At 39.9% G+C, this 17,632-nt stretch overlaps 1 protein-coding gene and 1 non-coding gene across 2 annotated transcripts; both read left to right on the plus strand.

Moving 5' to 3' along the window:
- The first annotated feature begins 12,644 nt into the window (after positions 1–12,644).
- Positions 12,645–12,717, plus strand: TRNAR-CCU (transfer RNA arginine (anticodon CCU)). Its single transcript has one exon. It is a non-coding gene; the product is annotated as a tRNA-Arg (tRNA).
- Positions 12,718–13,149: 432 nt separating this feature from the next.
- Positions 13,150–15,910, plus strand: FMC1 (formation of mitochondrial complex V assembly factor 1 homolog). Its single transcript, XM_036905494.2, has 2 exons — positions 13,150–13,424; positions 15,619–15,910. The coding sequence occupies exons 1-2, from the start codon at positions 13,287–13,289 to the stop codon at positions 15,820–15,822; spliced, it is 342 nt and encodes a 113-aa protein (XP_036761389.1). The 5' UTR covers positions 13,150–13,286; the 3' UTR covers positions 15,823–15,910.
- Positions 15,911–17,632: the final 1,722 nt, after the last annotated feature.

Below are 17,632 nucleotides of genomic sequence, written 5' to 3' on the forward strand. Positions count from 1 at the left end.
GTGCTTTTTTTTACCCTATAGTGTGTTTTCAATGAATCTGGATGACATAAGGAAGGTTTCTGTTTTTAAAGAAACAAATAGGTGGGCATGGTTGAAGAAAGGGAATAGAAAGAAAGAAAGAAATGGGAAGGAGGTTCTTCCAGTGTCATCAGTGGGAGAAGAGAAAAGAAAACTATTTATTTATTCTACTCAGGCTATACTAGATCCCAAAACTGGATTTATTCTGCAGGGAAGATACACAGAACTACTTGATTTAAAATTTTTTTGGGGGGGGGAGATTATCCTTCCACTTGGTTAAAAACAGTACGAAGTATGTGGGCATACTGTGAGTGCAAAGCATCTCTTTCCTACCCAAGGTCCCCATTTTCTTCCCCAGGGGACCCACTGCTACCATTTTCTACAGTTATAAATGCGTGTTTGACTTTGTAACATGAATTTAACATACATATCTGTTGTACCTAACCTTTTAAAAAATTTTCTGGGAAATGATTCCACATCAACATGTAGAGGTCTGTCTGATTCTTTTTAACAACTCATAGTGTTCCATAATTGTGGTATCACCACAATTTATTGTATCCATTCTTTACTGATGGGCATTTAGATACTATCACAGTTCAAACTGTAATAGCCTTTTATTCACAGTCTGTGTATGCATATCAGTCAAAAGTTCATTTTGACATGGATAATAATGACCTCACACTCAGATCTGAAAGTCAGTGTCTTCAGTCTCTAAAACAGTGCTTCAAAGTACAGCTTTGAGAAAATATTTTGTTTAAGAGTTTTAGAAAATGGAAGTAAAAAACAGAAGAGCAGATTCTGGGTGCATCAAGGGTTGAGTTACATTGCAAGTGAGATCATGAGCTTTTCAAAGGGCAGTGACAACCCCCAGTGGTCCGTGTACCCTGTTATGTCATGAGTGTCCTTACTTCAAAAACAATTGCTCTTCCTTGTCAGTATGTGCCTTAACTGGCTTGTTTTTTCTGTCTGTGTGTATATACCTCTTGTGCGTCCCTGTGTCTGTCCCTTCACTGTTTCCCTGCTGTCTTTTTTCTAGTAGGTAGCATAGTGTGAAGGAGATCAGGCTGACGTTAGACAGACTTGGGTCCATGAGTCCCCACTATGAAGCTGCGGCACTTGAGATGCAATGCTTAGCTCCTTTGAGCCTCTTTTCTAATTTCTACAGTGGTGATATCCAATGGCGGGGTTTGTTGAATTAGAGACAAATGTATGGAAAGCACCTAGCATAGTGCCTTGCACATAAGAACTAATAAATGGTGGCTACTGTTCTGTCTCTTTCTGCCTTTTTTCTTCTTAAATTCATGCTTGCTTTTGCTTTCCCCGTTTCCCAAAATATAGAAGTGAAGCCACAATATAAAAAAAATTTTTTTTTTTAATATTTAAAGTACAGGAGTGGATAAATATGTTAAAATTCTTTGATTGCAGGTGTCAACCCCTGACTTAAAAGAGTAAAGGGAAACTGGTTTTTAAAAAATAAAAGCCTATTCAATAAAACAGTGAAGGGGATCTTTTGATTTATTTAACTGAGTAGTCTATAGGTAGGCCTAGTTCAGGCAAGGCTTCATCCAGTGATTCAGTGTCACCAAGGTCCAGTCCTCTGTCTTCACTCTGGCATTCAAAGTGTCAGGTTTCACAGGTAGCCGCCTGACCACTTTCAGCTCTCCCTTCATAGCCAGATGGCTGCTGCTTTCCAAACTATATGTGAATATGTGTTTTATATAATTTATTTTTGCCTGATTGTACCTCAAAGCAATGCGTTAATCATGTGCCTCGGTTCATAGCACATGGTCATCACTCAGTACAAGAACTCATTCCCTTGTTTTGTTGTAAATTAGGTTTCTCCTTCCTTAGTTCCTACTCCCCACTGTCCCATAGGCACCCACTCTTTCTTGTTTGATATGTGCCCTGTTGTGCATGCATCCTTCTAAAATAAGTAGTGTTAATTCGTGTGTATGCAATTGTTGTTGATTCCAGTGGTCCTGTGCTCTCAGTTTTGCTGTTTTTGTGTCACTGTGTAGTACTCCACCCTATACATCCACTGCATTTTACAGTTGTTCCCCTAGAGGTGGATATCTAGGTTGCCTCTGATTCCTTATTAACACAAGAAAGGCTATATATAGTCGTCTGTGTATTGCTCATCTTTGCTCTTTATTCAGTTGCATTTTCGTTTTGTAGATAAAAATCTCTTACCAGTTTTAGATGTTACACATTTTAGTCTGTTACCCGTTTTAACTTTGTCTATGGCGTCCTGTACTGAGCAGAAACCTTTTTTAATAGTCAAATTGACCTACTTTTTATGTACATTTGTGTTTGATGGGTTTGCTATGAAATATTCCCTACCCCTAGGTAACAAAAATATTCCTCCTACATTTTCTTCAGTTAGCTTTGTACTGTTCACTTTTTCATTTGAATCTGTCTTTTGTTCACCTTATGTTGTGTAATATAGGTGTCCAGCTCAATTTTTCTTCATTTTGTGAGCCAATTTTCCAGCACCTTCTAGAAAATACTTCTCCCATTAATTTATGGTACCATTTAAATCCATATGTCAAGTTCTCATATATGCAAGGGTCTATTTACAAGTTTTATTCTGTTTCGCTGTTCTTTTTGTTTCTATACCATGTCGTAACTATTTTTCATTACTGTAGACTTACAGAATGCCTTAATATCCGGTAAGGAGAGTCTCCCTCTTTGCTCTTCTATGTTGACCCAGCTAATTGTGGATTTTTATTCTTATATAACTTTTAGAATAAAATCTTCACATTCCATTAAAAAATTCAGCCAAAATATTTATTAGGATTGAATTTAATTTGTAGAGTACTTTGGAAAGAATAGAATCTTCTCTCTGTTAAATTACTTCATTCATGGTATATCTCTTCATTTATTCAAATCCTCTTTTATGTCTTCTAATAAAGCTTTTAAATTTGCTCAGTAAAGGTATCATTCATGTATCAATTTATAGGTACTTTATAGTTGTTACTATTATGAATAGTATTCTCTATTATATTTTCTTTTTTTGTTGAAATCAAGGAATGCTATTGGTCTTTGAAAGTTGTTTATATCTAGCAATAATGTGAACTCTCTTATTCTAATAATTCCTCTGATTATTTTATTAGCATTTCAATGGAGATGATCACATAAGCTACAAATAGTTAAATTGTAATCTCTTCTCCCAATTCCTTCTCTTTTTATGTCTTAAGAGCATTGGACTGATCCTTTAATACTATTTTAGACAGTAGTGTGAAAGTGGCATTTTTGTTCCATATTTTAATAGGAAAATACCTAAGTTTTCTCCATTGAATATGGTGTTTATATTTTTTGGTATATAGTTTTCATGAAGTTAAAGCTCTATTCCTAATTTTCTGGGAATGCTGATCATTGAAAAAAGCATGAGGTTTATGCTTTTCCCATAAACCTTATATATGGCGAACACTTAAATAAAATTTCTTAAAAATGCATTCATAATTTTTTTGTTCCTATAATCTCTGTTGTGTTTGTTTTCCTGTTTCATTCTGTTTTGTTCATATGCATCTTCTCCTTTTTGCTTACTCATTCTTGCCAGAGGTTTGTTCTAATTTTTCAAGGAACCATTAATTCTATTTATATGTTCATGGTTGTATCTGTTTCATCTGTTTTTCTTTTCTTTTGCTTATAATGTCCCTTGTTTTTCTTTATGATGTGTTTTTGCCCTAATACCAAATTTGATACCCCAGCTATCTATATCCTGAATAATATTCCATTGTATGAATATATCACATTTTTGTTTGCCCATTCATTAGTTGACAGACATTTAGAGACTATTTCCATTTTTTGGATGTTAGGAATAATGTTGCTATGAACATTTGTGTACAATAGTCCCCAATTATCTGCAGGGGATATGTTCCAAGACCCCCATAGATGCCTGAAACCCTTAATAGTACTGAACCCTCTATATGTGATGTTTTTTCATATATATACACACCTATGATGAAGTTTAATGTATAAATCTGACACAATAAGAGGTTAACAAGATCTAATAATAAAATAGGACAATTAAAATAACATACTGTAATGAAAGTTGTGTGGATGTAATCTCAAAATATCTTAAATATTCTGTCTCACTCTTCTTGTGATGATGTGAGATGAGAAAATGCTTACGGATGAGAAGTGAGGGAAATGAGTAGGCACTGTGGCATAGCATTTGGCTATTACTGACCTGACAATATGTCAGAAGGAGGATCATCTGCTTACAGTTGATCCTGGGTAACTATAACCATGGAAAGCGAAATTGTAGGACTACTGTACAAGTTTTTTGTGTAGATGTATGGAATGGAATTGCTGGGTCATATGGTAAACCTGTTTAATTTTTTGACGCACCACTAAATTGTTTCCTGCAGTAGCTGAATCATTTTACATTCCCACCAGGCGTGTATATGGGCTTAGATTTCTCCACATTCTTGCCAGCATTATTATTTTCCATTTTTTTAAAATTATAAAATTATAGCTATCCTGGTAGGTATAATGTGATATTTTGTCCTTTTGATTTGCATTGCTTTAATGACTAGTGGTATTGAGTATCTTTCATGTGTTTACTAAGTATTTAGAATAGTAAGAATAACAACTTATATTAGTATATTAAGTATAAAAGCACTTCTTCCACATTTTTCAGAGACTGCTGTAAACTTTCTAAGGCCTCATATGTCTGAATGTTTCATCTTTACATTCTCACATTTAAATACTAGTTTAGCTAGATAAAATATTCTAAGTTATTTTCCTTCATCTCTTAGAAAATATAACTTTGTTGCTTTTTTGTCTCCAGTGTCTCTGTTAGGATAATATCAATCTAATTTATTCTTTTGTGGACTATCTCCTTCTCTCTAGAAGCTTATAGAATTTTTTTATCTTTAGTGTTCTTAAATTTCACTATAATGTGTCAAAGCTTTGTTTTCTTCCTAATTTTTTGTTTGATGCTCCATGAGACCTTTGATTTGGGATCTTTTAATTTTTGAAAGTTTTTGTGATTTTGTTAAATAGTATATTTCCTAAATCCACTTTCTCTCTTCCTGTAACTCATATTGTACAGATATTGACATTATCGTTTTCTAAATGTTATTTCATATTTTCTCTTTCTAGTATCTTCTGTGAAAATTCCTCGAGCTGATGTAGATCATTATTCATTTTTCAGCTATGTAGCCATTCTTGTTTTTATCCAGTCTATTGGGTTTGTTCAGTTATTACGTATTTCATACCCAGTGTTTCCATTTGGTTCTGCATAGCTGATTGTTCCTTTGTATTATCCTTATATCTCTGTGTAGATCTTTATTATGCTTCTTTTAATTTTTTGATCTGCCCTGTTCCATTCTGGTTTGTCTAGTACAGTTTGTTCCTTTTATTGTCTCTTCTGTTGTGATTGTACTCCTCAAATATCTGATTATTTTTCACCTGTAAGCTTGTTTTCTTCTGCATTTATCAGCTTTTTAGTTGGTGATATACACTGATTTGGAGGCCCTTGGTGGGGTGCCCTAGCATATGCTTTAAGAAGTGGGTTGGGAGCATCAGAGGGCATTTCCCAGAGCAAAGTCCCAGACCCTAGAGTCACACCTTTGACTTAATTGTGGGTCTGACTGTTAGGCAGGTTATTGTTTTCCACTAATTTGCTCACAGTGGCTTATTTCTGTGTGTTTTAGTGATTTTTTTTTAAATCACATACCCCTGCACTTTAGAACTTTAACAATAGGCATTCTTTGAGGCCTGGATTTAAAATATGCTCCTTTAAAGAGTATTTGAGTTTGCTTCTAGGAACTGAATGTTTGACGAAAGGATTTTGGGGTCACAGAACTAGGACAAATTTCAACCACAAATGCATATGAGTGGTTATTGCTGGTGGTTTGGAACTCTTGTAGAAAGTTCCCCACCCTGAACTGAAGTTGAAACAGAAAAGTCTTTTCTTGGTGAGGACAGGAATATTTTTTTTCATTCCCAGCAATGAGGTCAGTCGCTGGCGGGTCCATCATTTTGCAAGAGCTACGGTCTGACCTCCTACCCTGCTGGTCTGAGGCTTCCTTTCCTTTTGACTGCCTAAGGCAGTACAGCGTCCCAGCTACCTGGATCAGCGGAGAGCCTCAGGGCAAATGCTGCTTTGGCTCTCAAGTTCTTTTCTTTCTTTCTAACCTCTAATTATTCTGATCCCCTTTACTTTATTGTCAGTTCAATCATGCTTTGAAAAAGTATTTTTTGTGTTTGTTAAAATTTCACCTGGCATTTTAAGGTGCTTAACTTTTAGAGTGATTTCTTTGCACAGCTAATCTTCCATAATGTCAAAAACAAAATCCTATATATATTTTGTATAGTTATATGTCTATATAAAGGTAAATACTAATATTTAACATAAAGTATGTAAATATTTAACAGTTCAATATTAACTACCTTCACACAGTCCAGGTCATAAGTCACCGACAGTGCATCTGATGTCTTGGTGGAAGAACAGAGTTCCCTGAGGAGGGGCTGACAATGGTAACTTCCGGCACTAAAACACTAAAACGGGACTCTTTCTGTGTCAGTTTCACCAGAAGCCCCAAAGGCTGAAAACAAAACAGTAGGTGCGGAGGCCGCCCACATTCTAAAGGGAGGAGGATCTGAATCACCTTCACACCCGAGCTAAGAGACTGAAACTGATACTGGAAGCACTGTCAGGACTGAGGAGGATTAGTCGGCATCCACCTCCAGGTCCCAAGGAGAAAATGTGAGAGGATTTCTTTGGAATAGTTGTCAGTATGCTGGACATTTCCCTTCTACCCAAGCAGGAGGGGGCAGGGGGTGCTTCCTCTTCACCTCTTGCCCAAGGAGGGGACACTCGGAGAGAACCATTTGGAGAACTCGACACACCCTGTGGATTTGAGGGACACAGGGACTGGCGTCTGACTCACTACTAAAAGTGTACACACAAATTGTAGGTGGCTGGCTCCTTGAGCAGACAGACAAGGAGAGACAGGTGCCTTCTGAAAGGCTTGCACCCCCAAAGTCCCTGAGTTCCTGTGGGTCTGATATGGTTTGCAAGAAAGAGCCAGATTTGCTCTTTTTAAGAAGGAATTCAGCGAAAGGGAATAACCTGGAGGGATGAGATGACCTCCATGGAGGGGAGGCTGCTGGAAACTAAGGGGCTGGGGCAGGAATCCTAAGTAACTAGAGAAGGGTGGCCTACAAGAGAACGTACAGGCGAGAGATCCCCAGTGACAGAGAAACCGTTGAGGGCCCTTGGGAAAAGCAGCTGTGAGGAAGGCAGCCTCAGGCAGCAGAAACACCAGTTCTCCCAGTCAAGTAAGACCTTACCTGTTCTTCCTTACCTGGCTGAACAGGAAGGCAGGCCCTGAACAGCAGGTGGGGAGGAGGCAGGGTGAGAGAAGAAATGACAATGACCATGAGCCCCATTCTCCCAGATTTCCAGGCTGGAGGACGTAAGAAGTTTTCAATTAATGGATGTTTGAAGTTTTGATAAATCACTGGATGAAACTTGTTAATACCTAGAAAAGGAGACTTTAAAAAATAATGACAATGATTACTCTTCAATGTGTTTGTCACCTAAAAGGGACTGGAAAAGCTATAAATTTCATCAAGGCATACGGAGGAACAGCTCATTACAGCTGGTTTGTAGGGACTTTTATGGGAAAACAAAGTTGCTTTCTGTTTACACCTTCCAAGTCTAGCTTGTTCCAGGAAGAGGTTGCACCGGAGAAGAGCAGATCGGGTGGATAGAGAGGTTGGTTGTGCCCTCCTGCCCACACTGCCCATTTTGCAGCCTCAGCTAATATCAGGGAGAAGTTCTATTGGATGAAGTTTGGAGTTTAATGTTATACAGACTGGACTTTTTTAAAACCAAAGAAGAAAGGCTAACTGTCCTGTTATTTCCTGGAAGAGCTGTGTGAACCATCCCGATTTCTTGATGCAGAAGGTGGTCAGGAGGTTTGAAAGCAGCAGGTGAGAGGAAAAAAACTGCTCTCAGCATCTTCATCATCACATTTACTTCTGAAGATTATAATGTACTGCAGTTTATATTGCCACCGAACGTTATCCGTAAGGGTAATTTGATTTAAAGCAAGAACTTTAAACAGCAGAAGCTACTATGTCATGTGAAGTAGCCATGAAGATTCCGTAAACTACATAGACATAGAGTGATTATCTTGCTTAAAAATATTTATGGAAGTTGTCAAATTTAAATATTAATTACTTATTTTTCTTTTACAAAAGAGGCAAGTGTTTCTCATTTGCTTTCCTTTTCTGTGATGACTATGAGATGAGGCTATGAGAAATACATTGCTATGTGGTCTATATTCTGTTTGGTGGCAGTGAGCATTCATTCCCACATCCTTCTATGCTATTATAGGGGACTAGAATTATGGATATGACATTTCCCAAACTCCTTTGCCTTCAAGGTTCTGGATGTGATTTCTGCCAGTGTATTCATGTGAGATTCTGTAGGTGGGAGGAAAAAGTGGTATTCTTTCTTTCTGTGGCAGCACCTAGCAAAATGGGTAGGTCATGGTAAAGTTCTGCCGTAGCCTGCCTTCAGCCTCTATCTCAGTACTTGGGGGCAGCTCTATCAGCAATGGGGGAGGTTCCCTGCATTTTTCTGACCTGGGTGACAGTTGCAACCTAATACTCTGAACTGTTTGTTAGTAGTTGCAACTTCCCCTAACTCCTGCTGTCCTTCTAATAGTGCCAAACCATCTCAGTGCCCTGCACTTAGTTCCTTTCTGCTTAAAAGGCCTACAGTGGTTTCTCTTTTTTTCTGAGACCCCTGGATACAGCTGCCTAGTTGATATTTTGAAAGAAATGAACATACTTTATGGGTCCCTTTAAGTTAAAAGTTATTTTTTACAAGTATAGGTGACATTAACTGCCTTTTTAAAAGAAACTCATGCTATGAAGAGATAAATTTGAAAATGGATATTTAGAAATGTTTATCACTATGTAGTTTTCGTTGCCTAATATGTTAAGCCAAGATTTCAAAAATAATGAAACATGCTGAATTACATTGTTTTCAATTAAATAAATAATAAACTTTCTTTACAGAGAGAAATTAGGACTTTTTTTACTGTTAACAAATAAAAATATTTTAGAAATATCATTTACTTCGTTTTTTTACATCCTTTTTATTTCTACTTTGTGCATGTTTTAAATGTATATACATTGATTCAGTAGTCCTATGCTACATATTTAAAGTTAATTTTAAAATAAATATAGACTTATGCGGAGGCACAAGATTTTTATTGCTATGGATATACAACCACAGAAAGCTATAATCATTGTGTTAGGACACAGATCTGTGGTATCACAGTTGGTGGGAGTGCCTATACATATGTATCCTCTCATTAGTCCTGGTTCTTCCCCACCCAAATTTCCCCCATATTCCCATGTGCATGGCCAGGTAGTCAGTCCCTGCTGTAGCTGCAGTTAAGACTGGACTCTTGGAGTTCTGTTCCCACAGTCTAACTGGGCATAAGAAACTTGTCTCAGAACTTCTCTACCTTCACAGAGCTTGGAGGACAGTACAGTGGTGGCCGCACAATGGTTGGGGAATGGAGGTAGAATCTCTTTACTTAAAAGCAAGGACATTGCCCCCCAACATGTGCACACATATAAGCTGAAGATGCCAGCTCCCTCACATCATCTGGGGCTCTGCTGAAATGTCACCCCATCAAAAAGGATCTCCCGGAACATGGTAAGAAGCAATCCAATCCCAATCCTGTGCCCACAGCTTCATTTTTGTCCATAGCACTATTTGACAAATTTTGTTTTACTTGTCTTCCCCTTCCTAAAATGAAGCTTCTTGAGTATGGAAGCCTTTATCCGTTCTGCTTGCTTTGTTTCTCTAGCATCTCAAAGAATGCCTCATAGCAGATGCTCAATAAAAATTCATTGAATGATAAAATATTTGTTTTCCCAGCCTTGCTTGACCAAGACATGGTAACATGATTCAGACCATGCTAAGTTAAATATTCACCGCAGAACGTGACTCTCAGGTAATGACTTAATCCATTCTAGCACAAGTGGAAACAGAGAAGCCAGCTACAGCCATTGCCTTGGAGCAACAGCTTTGGTGCCAGTGTCCAGTCCCTGTCCAGTGTCACTGTGTCCGCACTGTGAGCTGTAAGCAACAGTGGTGGTTTCACTGGATCAGATCTGGGGCAGGATTCAGGAATGAGGTTCTTGGCTTCTAAACCTGGTCTCCAGCCCTACCAGGAAATTCTGAGAATTACCCAGCATCTTTTTAATAAAAGTCCCTTTCCACTATGAAACTTAAAACACCATTTTAAAATCAGGCTTTGGAGTTAGATTGGCAGAAATATTACATCAAATTTGGCCACAGCTAGAGCTGGGGGACTCTGACAGAGACCTAGGAGGAAAGACCTGTTAGCGTGGGAAGTCGTGAGTTGCTGGCACATGGGTGAAGAAGCATCATGATTAATTTTTCTGGTCTATGAAGAAAAATGCCAAGATATAAATAGTATAGTAAGAATATGAGGGACTCCATCTTAAGGCTAATTCCATTTAAACAACAACAAAAAACAGAGGAGGCAAGATTCCCAACATAGCTTATGGTAATCGGCCAACAACTGACCCTATCTCAAGGCAGGGCAGACAGTCCTAAATTTTATGTTCCCACTCTTTGAGGGTAACCACCATATTGGAGAAGAGGATCAATAAATTCCTTGTGCTAAGTTTACCTTACAGAATATCTAGAGGACTATGCACGATGACATAATGCCTCTCACTAGAGATAAACCTGAGAGCACATGCCAAAGCCTATGCCCCCTGGCCCTTTGCCTCATTCTTGAAAGCCTTAAAAGACACCAATCCTAAGACTTAGAGTGCACCTCCTCTCTGAGGCTGTCTTCACTCCCCTTTCGAGTGGATACTCTGATTTAAAGACTTTTTAAAAATTAAAGTATCATTCATATACAATCTTATGAAGGTTTCACATGGACAACATTGTGATTTCAACATTCACCTATATTATCAAGTACTCACCCCCCATTGTAGTCACTATCTATCAGCTTAGCAAGAGCTATAGTGACTTAGACTTCTTGCAGCTCAACATAATCCGTTTTATCTCTGTGCTCTTCCAAGTCTCTTGGGGGGTTAATAAAAGATCCCTTTCCCCAGTGGTGTCTTTGTTACTTCACTATTTCATTCAGTTTTCTAGACTTAAGCACAAGTCTTCATTCTCTCTGTTCTACTTCAAACAAGTAGGGAAGGCTATTAAGATACGTGATTTGGGCTTGCAACTCCACGTCCCCTTGGTGATTACAGCTATATGATCATGCTCTTAAGCAGCCAGCCTGAAAATCTTTCTTTGCTTTGGGAAGTTAACAAAATCTCAACTCATCCTGTGCTCCACAGCTCCCCCAAATCCTGGGGTGGTGGGGGCTTAATTCCCATGCCATGCAGATCCAAGTGAACACTGGACAACAGGTGACCCTAGCTTCAGGAATTGGCAAGGGATTTGCCCTATGCCCAGCACGAATTCAAGGAATTCCCCTTTCCTCCCTTTTTTCTTCCTTGTTCTCTGCGATATTTTGCTTCTACTCTTGCTTTAATGAATTCTTTCCTTACCTACACTGGCCCAACTTGGTCAAGAATTCTTTCTCAAAGTTAAGAATCCTCTCATGCCGGGGTTGAGGTTTCACCTAGTGCACAGGGAGAGACCTCCCCAGACGCAGCTGCCCAACAAGAGGACAGCTGCATCTTGACTCATCTGGAGGATGATGGAACTGCAACATAAGTAATCTAGTTTATAACACACAAGGCGTCAAGAAAACGAGAGGTTCGGATTCCTGGAACAGAGGGTGAGAGGAAAGGAAGTGTGAGAGATGAAGATTAAGACATACAAGGATCAGTTTAGGCAGGGCCCAGTACCCTGAACTTTATCTCAGGGGCAATGGGGAGCCATTGCGATATTTAAACAAGGGGTAAGTAAGGTCGCTGAGACTCAGAAACATTAGTGCCTTCTTATGCAATTAGGAACTGAACCAGAAAATGAACTCTTAATTATTTCTAGTTAACTAATTCCTAATGAATTAACTATCAACTCCCTGATGTTCCATCTATATCACTGACCCAACTCGGAAGATAGACGTTGCTAATTCGCCATTGGCTCTACGAAAATGGCCTCAGAGCTTCAACCGGAAACAGAAAATGACCGGGGCAAACGCCACCTAAGGGTAGGCTGGAGCGAAGCGAAGTCCGGAAACCGCAACACCGGAAGGGGCTGGCTGTTTCCGGTAAGAACCGGATGGAGCGGCAGGTGAGAGGTCGTCTCTCCGATTAGGCCTGTGTACCCAGAGAGGCCGGCTCCGTGACGTAGCGTGCCCGCTTTTGCACAGGCGCAGAGGCTACGGTGCAGGCAAACGCGTACGCAAAGTCGTGCGCGCGCCCTTTCTCCGACCGGCTCTTCGGTGCTGTTTCGAGGGTAGAGCCTTGGCAACTGTAACGCGGACTTTTGTCTTCTGAACTACAGTTCCCAGCACGTTGTGTTCCCCATATTGATATTCCTGTAGTTTGCCAAGATAGGTCAAGGCAAGAGTTAAGAAATGATGACGTACCGAAGTGTTTAACGTTGAATACGATGTTTGAGGGCGTCGTTCTCAGAAGCCCCAGTGGCCTAATGGATAAGGCATTGGCCTCCTAAGCCAGGGATTGTGGGTTCGAGTCCCATCTGGGGTGGTAGGTATGCTTTTGCCGTCTTAAACGATTATACCGAAATGGTTTTAGTTTTTAAAAATTGGAAGTGTGTAGCTTTTCAAAGTGTTGGGCTTCACCTTGCGAGAATCAGCACGCTCCAATTCCTTCCTCTGAGCTGTACGTCCCGTAAAACTAATGGGAAGTCAATACGTTGAATTTTTATATCCTCTCTAAAAATAAAAATTTATCTTCTTCACGTGTCCCATTATTGACATTCCAGCCAGGCTGTTTTTCTTGAGACTCAGCAGTCAGTCAGCTAATGGCGTCTTAAATGACGCAGTCAGGAAAGGAGCTCCTTTGGGTTTTTTGAGGACCTGGCTATTCAGTGACACTCGGCTTTCGTTTGCTTTTGTCTTAACTCCTTAAGGGCCCCGCTCGGCGTTTGACTAGTTAGACAGCCGAGAAGGGAAGTGAGAAGTTCCAGTGCTCTGCCATCGATAGGGGGAGCCGGCCGTCTGTGTTCGACCCTTCGTTAGGCGTCTGGGGTTGGGGGGTTAGGGAGTTGGCGGGGCCTAGGGCACCTTGAAGCCCCAGGCTCGGAGGACCGGAGAATGGCGGCCTTAGGGTCCCCGGCGCGCACGTTACGGGCCCTTCTACGGGAGTTACGCTGCATGAACGCGGCCACTGGCCGACCCTATCGCGACACCGCGGCCTATCGGTACCTCGTGAAGGCTTTCCGTGCACATCGGGTACGGAAGCCCTCGTTACGGGTGCTCCCGCGTCCCTTCGCCGGGAGGGAGGGAGAGTCGGGCCTTAGCGCCTGCATTTCTGAGGCCCACCCTCCCGCCGCGACCTGGGTCCAGCCGACAAACCGGGGCCTAGGCTGGCGGCTGTGGCCTACGCCCGGGGACTAACCGAGGACCTGGGGGAGGGCAGACTCGCCCTGGGCGCGCGCCGTCCCCGAGGACTGTATTCAGTGGTCTCGTCGGTGCGGAGGGGAAGGGCCAGAAAAGAAATCTGTAATAAGGTGAAGAGTAATAGGAGCTTCTTGAAGAGCAGGAAATGCGTTTTTCTCATACTGTATCCCCTAGACCATATAAAGTTTTTCCTTATGTAGCAGATAAATATGAACACAAGGGAAGCCATGCTCGATAAATTCCTTTGTGAAATTCACACTCCATATGTGTGAATTTCACATATGCTCCAAGCACATGGTGGGTGGGGAACTTGAGGTCCAAGTAAAAGAAGCTGCACATTTGAAAACCCAGGGGTGAGAATGGTTAAAGCTTAGCGTGTTGTGGGTGAAAATGGAGGAAGATGTAGGAGGCAGGAATTTAAACTTTATTGTAAATGTAATGGGAGGTTATTCTTAAGATTTTTAAGAAGGGGACGTGGTTATGGTTGTACCCGATGGAGGTGACATTAATGCCCTTGAAAGAGGCTTAGAAATAAAATTTTTTTTAATTACCCAAAAAAAAGGAAGAGGATTGGTAATGGCTCTGAAATTCCTTGGAAATACGACTGAAATTCATGCTAAAAATTCTAGAAACACTATTCTGTGGCATACATGGAGGGGAATGGTCTCCATTTCCTGCTGGAAATGGAATTCCAATCCAGTAACTATCTGTGTCCATTTTCTGTCACTTTTCCTTAGGCTGAAGGGATCCAGTTAAGGAGGAATGTCCCCCTTACCCTTAGGGAAAATAGTTTTCTTTTTCATTTGATTGTTTTTGGCCTCTTGTGATTCATTTACTATATATTGCTGACCCTCTGACTCCTCATGAGTCAGACTCAGCTGAATCAAGGTCTGCATTCTGTCCAAGGCCTCATTCAAACTGTTACCAGTTTGGCCTTACAGAATGGAGACGGATGTTACCCTCTATTGTGATATTGGTGTTGGTCTCATAAATTTTTAATTTTTAAAAGTTGAATTCATTAAAGCAGATGAATCCTATTTTTGGGCAGCTTATGAGTGTCATTTTCACATATGTGATCTTCAGATCTTAATATATTCTAGTTGTCACATTCCAACCCTAGATATTCAAATAAAGGAAGGGGATTATGTAGGCAGTGGTGACCAGAGATTAATCCCCAGGTGGGCAGGGTGCCTTAAGTCATATGAGGCTTTGCACACATCTCTGTCTCATCTTTCCTGCCCTTTCCTCATAACCTCAGAACCCGAAACTAGTCAAGTAAAGGACAGTGTACTAATTTAATCTGGAAATTAGTTATGATGAAGAAAAAACAAGGTTTGGAGTCACTGGGGACTTCCAAATGGATATGATGTTTCCAGCTACTTAAGGTTATCAGAATCCAGATACATGAGGTGGATAAGTAAATTGTGAGAGCAAGTATAATTAAGTAATGTGAATGTATGCATATTACTTTTATACATAAGACCTTTATTTTGTTACTGATGCTAATTTTCAGACAAAGTAAGTTTTTAGTTTTCACTGAAATCATGTCCCACATTAGCCATAACCAAAGTCACAGAAACATAAAGCAACTCCTCATTTGTTTGGAGGGGAGAATGTTCTATATTCTATTCCTTAGGTAACATTAATGATTATTGACCTGATGCTAGTTCCCCATCTCTGCTATCAGCCAACTTCCAAGACTCTCTGAACTTTAGTTTACTCATTTGTAAGTGAGGAGTTGAAACAAGGTGACTTTTTCTGGTATAAGAATTTGAGGATGTTCAGTGAAACTCCTCAGTGCAACCCTTGTAAAATTCCTCTTCGTTAACTGGAGGTCATCTTTTCTAATCATCAGTAATTACAGGGTGCGTCTATCTATCTATTAAGTATACACACACGTATACATGTTTCTATGTCCTCTGTGCAATTTAATTTCATTCTAGAGAATGTCTATTAAATCTTTCTCTGTGCCCCTGTATCTGTAGCTGGGCTATTAATAGACTATCTGGCCTTGCTACTTCTCTAGGTCACCAGTGAGAAGTTGTGCAGAGCCCAACATGAGCTTCACTTCCAAGCTGCCACCTATCTCTGCCTCCTACGCAGCACCCGCAAACATGTGGCCCTTCATCAGGAGTTTCATGGCAAGGGTGAGCGCTCAGTGGAGGAGTCTGCTGGCTTGGTGGGTCTCAAGTTGCCCCAACAGCCTGGAGGGAAGGGCTGGGAGCCATGAAATGGAGGTTCCTTGGATGCTGCCTTCATACAAGAATTTAATCATTTCTATCAATATGTATTTATCATTAAAATTTTTTTTAAGTTTAGGGGTTTTCTCTGTAATTTTGTTGACTGTTTCTTAGGTTTCATCTTTATTCTCAGTGAATTTACTGAACTTAAATTAGGCTGATTGATGTTCTTGATCTACTTTTAAAACTATTTGTTTTTTATTTTAAAAGTAATATAAGCCTGTTGTTTTAGGGAATTCAGATGATACAGATATATGAAATAAGAGCCATCTTTGCTTTTCTTTTGTCCCTCCCCTCTCCCATCACCATTACTTAGTAACTATTACTAACATTTTGATGTACATCTTTCCAGATACTTGCTATGCATATACAAACATACAAATCATACATACACACTTTAGTAGGAAACAGACACATAATGATGTGTTAAGGTCCTGGCAGGAAAACAGATGGCACACTCAAATAGGGTTACTGAGCAAAGTTAATGAAGGGATATAGAAAATGTGGACTGAATTAAGGTGGTGGTGGTCCTAGGGGCTAGCCATAGTGGGTAGGCCCAACAGTTGACCCTTAGGTGTAGGAACATGGCCACTCCTCAACTGCAGGCTGCAGGGAGGAAGTCCAGGGAGAGGGAAATGGAATGATCACTCTGACTTCTCTCCTGCCTTGTAATATGTCAGATTGCCCTTCCTCTTGAATTTTCTGCCGGGATGAAGGGCGCCACCACTCAGTTGGCTGACCAAGTTAAAATCTTGGGCTTCCTTCTGTATTCCTCTCTCTAGTCACTCTCCACATCCAGTCAGGAATTTCTGATCCTCCAGTAGCTCTAACATCCTTCTCTATCTTCACTGTGTCTGTTTTAGTTCAAGCACTGATAATCTTTGGAAGTCTGAATGTTTCCTTTAATGTTCTGAATTGCTCAAAAAAATTATTTTCTTTCTGTGAACTATTAACAGTTCTTTATCCACCCCCTTTGTGGTACATGTCAGTTTCTTGTAGACATGTCTTATGACCATTTTTCTCCTAGACTGCAAGCTCCCTAAGAGCAAGGACCATGTTCCTTCACCTTTGCAGTCTCCGGAGCACCATCCACAGTGACATGTCCAGCACTGTTCAGTCAGTGCTTTGAATGCATGGCTTGGAGTACACTCTGAACAGAACCATTCCTGAAGCATTTCAAAACAGCATCTCTTCTAAGAGATTAGTATTAATATAATGGAATTAAGAGGTCAAATAAATATTCAGTTGAACAGATAAAAAAACTAGAAATGTTTAACATACATTTTTCCCTCTGCTTTATTTTGTGAGTATGGGTATATTAATATTTTATGAAAATTTTTACATTGGTAAGAGGAAGCAAAAGGATTAAGATTGGTTGGTATTTTGATTTCCTTTGTTATTAAAATACTATATATACAATAAGTAACATTTTAAAATAAAGACATTTGAGTCAGAACTGCCTAACAGGGTAAGAAATATTTATCACAGGTTTGAACTCATATAGTCCTAGGTTTTAATCCCACCTTGATAATTTACCAGCTGTGTCATCTTGGGCAGTTAGTTGACCTGAGTTTGTTCCCTCTTCTGTAAAATGGGAATGTCACCATTGTGGTTGTAATTAATAAAGAATAATTTTGACATGAAACACTTGCACGGTACTTAATGAGTACCTGACAGAAACATTAAAATCTTGTTTTTACTGTACTCATTCTTTTATCATGAACCGTTCTCTAATCTCTATTGCCACCAATCTTCTTAAGTATAGATAAGTTACTTCTTAAGGTTTAAATAATTCATTTA

The sequence above is a fragment of the Manis pentadactyla genome, chromosome 7 (assembly GCF_030020395.1).
Source record: "Manis pentadactyla isolate mManPen7 chromosome 7, mManPen7.hap1, whole genome shotgun sequence".
In the NCBI taxonomy this organism is placed as follows: Eukaryota; Metazoa; Chordata; class Mammalia; order Pholidota; family Manidae; genus Manis; species Manis pentadactyla.

Coding starts and splice junctions, on each gene's coding strand:
- FMC1 (XM_036905494.2), top strand. CDS start 13,287: ATGGCGGCCTTAGGGTCCCCGGCGCGCACGTTACGGGCCCTTCTACGG. Junction 13,425..15,618: donor AGGCTTTCCGTGCACATCGG/GTACGGAAGCCC, acceptor CTACTTCTCTAG/GTCACCAGTGAGAAGTTGTG.